Source organism: Notothenia rossii (assembly GCF_949606895.1).
Source record: "Notothenia rossii genome assembly, chromosome: 5".
Taxonomy (NCBI): Eukaryota; Metazoa; Chordata; class Actinopteri; order Perciformes; family Nototheniidae; genus Notothenia; species Notothenia rossii.
This window is the reverse complement of record NC_136903.1, coordinates 82,779,568-82,788,236: the sequence shown is the minus strand read 5'-3', so window position 1 is coordinate 82,788,236 and position 8,669 is coordinate 82,779,568. Positions and strand designations below refer to the sequence as shown.

The following is an 8,669-nucleotide window of genomic DNA, read 5'->3' as shown; positions in this document are numbered from 1 at the left end:
TTTCCAAACTTGTTCCACAGTATTCTAATTGTCGTGAAAAATTGGACACGGCCACCAACATTGAGATTTGTCTTGATTTTGACGACATTTCTCTCATGTCTGGGTGTCATTTACCTTGCTGCTTGGATGTGAAATGTAAAAACTCTACAGTAAGTGATGCAGGAAATGAGCCCGGACTATGTGTTGTCCTCATTTGCAGAAAAAAACCATCGCCCACAACAAATAGGTCTGACTTTACTGGGGCAAGCCACATTTCTGATATGACAAAATAAATGAAATGAATAAAATGGAAGACATTTATTTATTTATTTAACAAAGTAGGGTTATCCATAGTATCCATGGTACATTGTGTAACACATGTGCGTATAAGACGTCGGTAGTTACAGCTCTTATAATCAAACTAATAATTCTAATTTAAATGAATTCTAAAAAACACAAATCTAAAAAATAAAACTCCACATTATCTAAATGTAGGATTATCTTAAAGACACACTCTTTTTGTCAGTCACTCATTCACTCAATGCAAACACACACAGCATCAGATCAATTAACAGTGCGCAGAAATCCATTCTCGCCCAGAAAAACAAATGTCACTTCTAAATGTCAACAGAACACACATAGATTATAATATGTTACAGCATCAACATTCAAATTAAATAAATGCTCACAGCTATCTAAAGACATTATTATTTACTTTCGAGAATCATTTTAAGTCAATGTAAACTTCAGGTTCTGTTACAAGTTGTGTTCCAAGACACACTTTAAATATGTCAATGTCTTTGCTGGCAGCTACAGTATTTAATGAGTTAAACCAATTGTCAGTTTCGTTATGTAAACACTGCAAGTGCAAAATATCTTGTGATAGTCTCTTGATATTATGTGGATTAACGCAAGAACAATTAAAAATTCACAAGACTCTAATGAACAACATCACAAGAGTAACAAAACACAAAGTGTGTGTTCACAATTATGGGAGAGAAAGGTGTTTAGAGTGCAAACATTCACTTCCAGATATCAAGGATGTGTGCATTCTCTGAAACTGCCTGGATTTTGTACCAAAACACCCACGGTCCCCACACAAGAAAGCCTATGACTTCTGCAGTCACCATGTAGCTGACACTTACACATTTAAAGTGATTGCTCTGGAATTGAGTACAGACACTGATGTTCCCCTAAAGATGAATCAATACAACTCTGGGGATGCTTTCACTTTTCTTCTGACGCCATCAGCAGGTCAAAATGTTAAAAGGAAATGAAAACAAATACTACGAATGAATTAAAACAAATAGTTGCAGGATTAATGGCATACCCATCAGTGTCAGCACACACTTCTGAGAGTCAAAAGCATGACCATAGGCTCTTACTGTTGCTTGTTAAATGACTGAACCTGTTTATTTTATTTTGTCGAAAATTATAATGCGAGAAAATGAAATGAAAACAGACTTTGTGAATAAGTCATGGTGTACATGAAGTGTTACTTATTTAACACAAACTTCCATAGAAAACACTTATGGCGGCCGAGGAGATCCTAACTTTTTTTTTTATATATATATATTTATATATTTATTTGATGGGGACAGTGCACATTGATTAACATTTCTGTAAATGCGCCAGAGTTAGCCAACAGGCTATTTTTCATCTGTAGTCCCTGGACAGATGTTGAAAGTCATCCTAAAAACAAATTCACTTCAAATAACAGGTAAATACAAATCAGTAAAACAACATTCAACAGAGATGCTTATATTATGATAAAAGCATATATAAAAACATAAAAACTAAACTAAAATACATATTCACAAAGCAGACAGATAGCAACTCCAAAGTTCCAGGTTGGACTGGCGTGCGTTTAATTGCGTCTCCTGGTTGCATCATCTTCACCTGCAAGCTTTAAAAAAGTCCCGACTGGAGAGTTACGTTTGACTCAATTCAACGTGGTGTTTCTGCGCTCTCCGGCTGTGGTTCTCTCTGGACTCCGTTTGCCTCTTTAGCCTCGGGCTCACTTCGTTCCATCTCTGCCTCGGGGGTGTGTTTCATCTCCGCCTCTAAGGCGCTCACATGCTCCTGGCTCTCTACGTTTATTTGGTTCTGCTCTCCATCCTTTCCTGGCTTCTCCTTCTCCAGCATGTGATAGTTGTAGATGTTCATGACGAACAGGAAGAGCCCGCCGGTCAAGATCACAGTGCCACACATGAAGAAAATGTACTTGTAGTCACCGAAGATGTCCACCAGTAAGCCTGTGTGGAGAAAGATAGAAGCGTGATAAGAATATTTCATCCAACAAGTGTCAGTTTTGCCCATGTTATGCCTCACTATGTCTAAACAAAAAAACACTTGGAATAGTTGAACACCATGGAAAACAAAACACAAATATGTCACGGAATAGCATCTTCATTCGGCCACTTTACAAGTTTGAAGGTGAGGAACAAGACCAAACTCTGATTTGGCTTCTCTGTGTGTGTGTGTGTGTGTGTGTGTGTGTGTGTGTGTGTGTGTGTGTGTGTGTGTGTGTGTGTGAAAACTGAGAGTGAGCCAATTTGAGGAGAGCCATGTCGGATATGACAGAGGGCCATTACCCCCTCACTGGCTCTCCCAGCGTCTCCGGGAGGGCAATTTGGACGGCCGCTACCGAAACGAATCAGAAGAGAAGCCCATTCTCAGAGCCATAAATATCGAGCAGAAAAGTGACAAATGTAGTTTAGATCAGATTTAGGCCTCCAGGTTTTCAGAGTCTCAACCACACTGCGACCCCCCCCCCCCCGCCTCCAGACGTGGGTCCATGGTTGAGTGGCGCTATCTTAACAGTAAGTCTATCTGTCCATATGTTACGATACCTCATTTATACCATTTTACATCGTATATCTGAATCATCTTAAAGGAATAAGTTCAATGACTTCAGTATAAGGAAGATATATCTCTTACTCCGCATCAGCATTATTCAATTAGGAAAAAAAGACATTCTTTGTACTTGATCTACATTATCACCAAACTCAGGAGGGTTTCTGTTTCCCCCCCAAATTTCTATGACCCGCTATCTCAATGACTTCTCTGCTTTTAAAAAAGGGGCCTTTATATCATAGCAAGTTTTTATCAAAATCTAATACATTTAAAGTCCTTTTCCTTGGTAGGTCTCGTACATTTTAACTAAATACCATCTTCACAACAACAATGATATAGTGGTGTGTGCTTGTCCTGTTCAGTGCTACACTAGGAGGGGTCACTTTGTTTTTGAACGTGTATCGTCTGATTGATAGCACTCATCTGGCACGAGTACGACAATAAGCATCACCCTCATTAAGGCAGCCCTTGATTGGCTGAGGGGTAATTAAGTCCATCTGGCATAGTTACCTCTTTCTCTTTTTAATGCATGCACAGCTTAATTATGGCCCAGGTACAGGACTTCAATGAGAGTTTGAACTGAGCGTCATTAAACACCCAAAGCAAGAGGCTAATTACACCCACTTACCTCACTTCCTCCTAATTGGATTGACCCGGAGGTTTTGGGGGTGCAGCAACAAGCAGAATAGTTAGGGGAGACATAACGATCGTGCCCTCTGGAGGAGAGCGTTAGATGGGCAGGGAGGCGCTTATTTACCCTATTAAATGGGACTGGGGGGCCTACACATTTTCACCTCATTAAAACTCAGGGTGGAGGCAAAGGAGCAGCGTCCCAATGTGTACAGCTGATGAAGTCACGTGCAGATACATCCTCAGTGTACGTACTCAGAAAGCTCTGTTGAAAGTTGACATATTGATTGATGAACAAGCTGAGAGGTAAATAAAAGCTAAATATATTTGAATAGCTAGTTTATTCTGCGTCCAACTGTTTCTAAAGCAGTTTCAACTTACTCTATACTAGCGTTATCGTTGAGAGATACTTTTGTTCTATTGAAACTGCTAACACACATACTTCCAAAACGGTATGTTAACATTTTAGACATACTACATGTGGTTAGTGTAATTGCTAGCAACATGTGAAGAAGGTGTTGGAAACTTTGGTATTGTTTTGGTTTGTTATCTTGCTCTATTGTTATACATAATGATCAGTCAGTGTTTCCCATACATTGATTTATTTGTTGCGGGCCGTCACAATTAAATATCGTCCGCCACAAATGGATTTTTTTTTTGCTGGTCTAAGGTGGGCTGAAGGTTGCGAGTTCAAATCCCGCCTGGAACATCACTACTAGTGTGCCCTTGAGTAAGGCACTTAGCCCTTAGTTACTCCAGGGAGAATGTCCCTGTGGTCGGTCATTGTAAATTGCTCTGGAATAAGGCGTCTGCTAAATGCCTAAATTGTTTTTGGGTGAATAAACCCCACAGATCCTCCACTCCGGTGTGTCTCACTCATTAACAACGCAACACAGAGTAACAAGAACGTTGTGTACACAGTAGCCATGAACTCGCATGTATTTTCTTATTTGAGGGGGGAGTGGATGCGTGGGCCACTTTAATAGGTTAAGTGGCCTTTGGCTTTTCTTGCCGGGGGTGCCCCCACACATGGAATCAAATTCAGTTTTTTGTTCAACATCTTCTAAAAGTCTTCAACTGGGGAAAATGGCAGGCTTCTATCAAAATGGTTATAATGCAACATTCAATAATGACCTTTTTCTTATAAATACAATTGCAATTGTTCAATGACTAAATTTAACGGTGTTTAAAATCATGAATCTTTCAGGCTTTAAACAGATCCCTAAAAAGAGCCTCACTTTGCTGGTAACTTTAAAAATGCATTGACACTGCGTGGTACTACCACTTTTTGCGCAGTTTGTTACAAAACATGGACCTAACATCTTTAAGATTATTTCACAACAACGTAGTGACCTCGGCAGAAAGCATTTATGCATTTGAATGCAAGAAGAATTGTGTTTCTACGTTTCCTCTGGCAGCTGTTGCAGGCACTGAAGACAAAAGCAAGACTTAAATTCAAAGAGTTTTTGTTCCATTTTTTAAAAATTGTCACTAAAACTATTTTCTATATGTTATTATGTGCCATGAAGAGTGTTTTAGAGTGCTGGCTTCAAAAGGTACACTAATCTTGAAAATGGCAATGAAGCAGAGGGGGTGAACAATATCCCTCTGATTACACAGTTATTTACACCATGAAGGGAGCGCTCCCACACTTCAGTCCAGAGCTCTATCAGAGACAAAGAGATAAAGACAGCAGAGGAAAAACGACTGTCTTTGTTTGTTGCCGTCCTGATAAGCAAACACAGTACAGCTTAGGTTGATGCTGAACAAAACAACTAAGGTAAGGGAGTCCCTCTTTTATGATCAATATTATATTTATTAAAATATATAGAAATGATCTATTGAAGACTAAAGGGTCCATCTTGTGACAGCCAATGCTCTTTCCAAGTGAAGGTGCTGTGGAGACTTTCACTTTTATATCAAACACTAAATATTCTCATAATAACTTTTGAAAAGGATCACATGGATACAGTTTGGCATCTTTTTGGTTTTTTCAAAGATTCAAGAGAGAGGTTTTATTGTTAGAATTATTGACAGTAGTTTTGAATATTCTATATGTAATATCAATCAGTGATAATCCTGCTCTGTTTTAGAGGAATGGAGCTCAAAGGCAACACAATGGACACCTAGTGACTGAGATAGGGATGGGAGAAGAGAGCTGAAATTCAGTGTACTGAGTTTTGTCTTATGTTTATGTACAGTTTGTGAATATTATTATCTTCTAGGGCTGCTCAATTAATCGTATTTTAATCGCAATTACGATTATGGCTTGCAGCGATTACGAAACAAACGTAATTGAAATAAAACGATATTTTTTTATTATTATTACTTCTTTTTTTATTGGTTTTTCAGTTCAATTACACTTAAAGTTCAACTGCTAAAAACATACTGTTCAAAAGAAAATTCTCCAATAAATTGATGTTTTCAAAGTAAATGGATAATCGTTTTCAATAATCGTGATATCAATTATTGACCCAAATAATCGAGATTATGATTTTTGCCATAATCAAGCAGCCCTATTATCTTCCCTTGGCCCTTTATTTTGCAGAAAGCATCAGTGTAAGGGGATCCAAAGTGAGTTTAAAGTAAGTATTTAAGCTTTTCAAACTTTGCATTCCGGACGTGTTTTTCCAAGAGGTTTTGATTTTTCAGTGAGTCAGTAGGATTCGGTCATGTGTTTGAACGGATAGTGCATGTTGAGTGTGTTACCTGCAGCAGGCGGTCCCAGTAGCATGGGGAAGCACTCGATGATGGTGACCAGTCCAACAGCACTGGGGAAGCGTTCATTTCCCATCAGGTCCATCAGGCATTCGAATATCAGGGCAAAAACCATGCCGAACCCAACGCCAAAAAAGACAGCGTAGGTGGCCAGGAAGATGTAGGAGTAGCTTTTGAACATGGTAATCATTGGGCACAGTAAGTGGACCGTGCCGGTGAAAACCAAGGCGAAGCTGAAGAAGTACTGGATCCTGGGCCTGACCCGCTTGCTGCTGGCTATCAGGCCGGTGGCAGGCCTAACACACATGTCCACAAAGCCCATGATAGTGAGCAGATAGGCTGCGGAGAATTCCCCTACCCCTTGGTCTATAGCATAGGCTGATAGGAATACAATTGGTGCATAAGCGCCGAAGATGAACATTATGCTCCCAATGAGGTAAATGACAAAGCCTCTATCCTTGAAGAAGGTCAAATCCAAGAAGCTCTTAGCACTCTTCATACAGCTTTCTTTTAGTTTGGTGTTGGACTCATTTGGCTTGTCCTCCACCTTCTTCTGTGGTGCACAGTTGGATATCTTACAACGCGCAATGACAGGCCTCATCAGGGCCCCAGCGACACAACAATTGAGCATCAGACCCCCGAGGATAAGGAAACTTCCTCTCCAGCCATATGTGTACAGTAAATATTGGTTTAGAGGGGCCAGGAGACACAGAAACACGGGACTCCCGGCCATAGCTAGTCCGTTAGCTAACGGCCGCTTGACCAGGAAATACTTGCTGATGATGGTGAGAGATGCATTGAGGTTTAAGGAGAGTCCGCAGCCTGTGTGGAGAGAGATTGAAAAGTAAGAAAAGCATCCTGAACCTAAACTCCAAAGGGTACTCGCTAAATCAAATCAAGACTGATTCTGCTTGGAGCTCATTAAGGTTCCATCTCACTTCACTTGGGCTGGATAAAATCTCATTACAGAAAGCTGGAATTATTGCAGAAATAATTTCTCCATTTAAGTAGAAATAAATTAGGGAGCCTGGGTAATACATTCCCTCGCTTGCCTCTTCACCCAAATATTCAATTTAATAGCACCTTATTTTCCATGAACATGAAGAGCTGCAGGTAGATTGTTAAGGGTGCTATATTCTCCCTCTCCAATGTCAATCTAATCCTCTTCTCTGGTCTCATGATGAAGCACAAGGAAAAAGGGCTTTTGTGTTCTTGTGAATTTATCAAAGTGTGTCCAAACAGATCATTCATAAACACATGGAGAGTAGACGTGTATTACAGGAATAGCTTTCTAATATACAAATAAATCATGACTTGACAATACCCTTTTACATTTTATGAAGGAATACATTATTATTTAGGCTGACTTTATTTAATTTACAACAGTTCACCTTTTATCAGTAAATGTTAAGAAGATACTCATCATCATTTTTAATTAAGAATGTGTGGAGGGAAGCTGAAAACTAATTAAATGAAGGAAGATTAAGATAAATGTAACGTACGAGTAAATGGATGAAACCTTAGAAATAAAATGTTTCAAAACTCATTTACAAACTTTGATTACAAAATGTAGATACAAATATGTTAACTTCTGACTGTTTGGTTTTAATTTAGTCTTGTTAAAAGGAAACCTCCACCCTGTTCCACCTTATCTTGGTGTGTTTACTGGTGGGGCAGATTATCATCACATGGTGTAAAGTCCATCAGCCAGCCAGAGCCCCCCCCGAGCAGCCTCTAATCAACGGTTTCTATTTCAGCCTGTTTTCTCCCAATCCTCTTCACTGCTAACTTCAGTAGCTACACTAACCAACAATATGACTCCCTAGTGAAGGACATAATCCACCGCCAGCTTCCAACCATCTCTTTAAAATGCAAAAGGTGCAGAGGGGAAACAAATATGAATTTAATTAAAATAAGAAATCTGGGCAAGGAGCTGTATGACCATCTGAATAAAATCTTCTCACGGTCTGTGTTTTTTTTTTACGCTGCTATGGACAGTCTTGCACTAATGTACATTCTCAAAGATATTGAAGTGACAGTTATTTTTGTATATATTGAGTGTTGTGCCTTAATGTGTGTATATGTATAAATGTGTCTTTGATTGTGTGAACGGTATATATATATATATATATATATTTTTTTTTTTATATATATTTGTTTTTGTATTCGGGATTGTGGGAACAGTATTTCAATCTCTCGTCTGTACACTCAAACTGAAAGATTGACAATAAAGTTGACTTTGACTTTATATTGTTGCTTATATGTGTGTATTTGAGTCTGCACATGTGTAAGCATATGTCTGCCCGTCTGCTAGGTGTGCCCGGGCGCAGGGGAGCAGAGCCGGGCACACACACGCCCTCGGGCCCCGCACTTGGCCCAGGCACTTGCTGGGCCTATTAATCCTTCACGGCAGTCCTTGGCAGGGTAATGAGGCTCGCAGGGTGGCAGGGAGACCCCATGTGACGGCCGTGATGGGAGCCTACGGG

General features: G+C 39.7%; 1 protein-coding gene across 1 annotated transcript; it reads right to left on the bottom strand.

Moving 5' to 3' along the window:
* Positions 1-302: 302 nt before the first annotated feature.
* On the bottom strand, positions 303-7,027 carry LOC307040077 (monocarboxylate transporter 2-like). Its single transcript, XM_079682622.1, has 2 exons — positions 6,175-7,027; positions 303-2,234 (listed from the first exon to the last, which is right to left on the bottom strand). The coding sequence occupies exons 1-2, from the start codon at positions 6,914-6,916 to the stop codon at positions 1,927-1,929; spliced, it is 1,050 nt and encodes a 349-aa protein (XP_079538748.1). The 5' UTR covers positions 6,917-7,027; the 3' UTR covers positions 303-1,926.
* Positions 7,028-8,669: the final 1,642 nt, after the last annotated feature.

Bases quoted from the DNA above. Each gene is read 5' to 3' on its own strand.
- LOC307040077 (XM_079682622.1), bottom strand. From the start codon at position 6,916: ATGGCCGGGAGTCCCGTGTTTCTGTGTCTCCTGGCCCCTCTAAACCAA. The intron at 2,235-6,174 runs GTAACACACTCA...TTCTCCACACAG, and splicing joins ACTGGGACCGCCTGCTGCAG to GCTTACTGGTGGACATCTTC.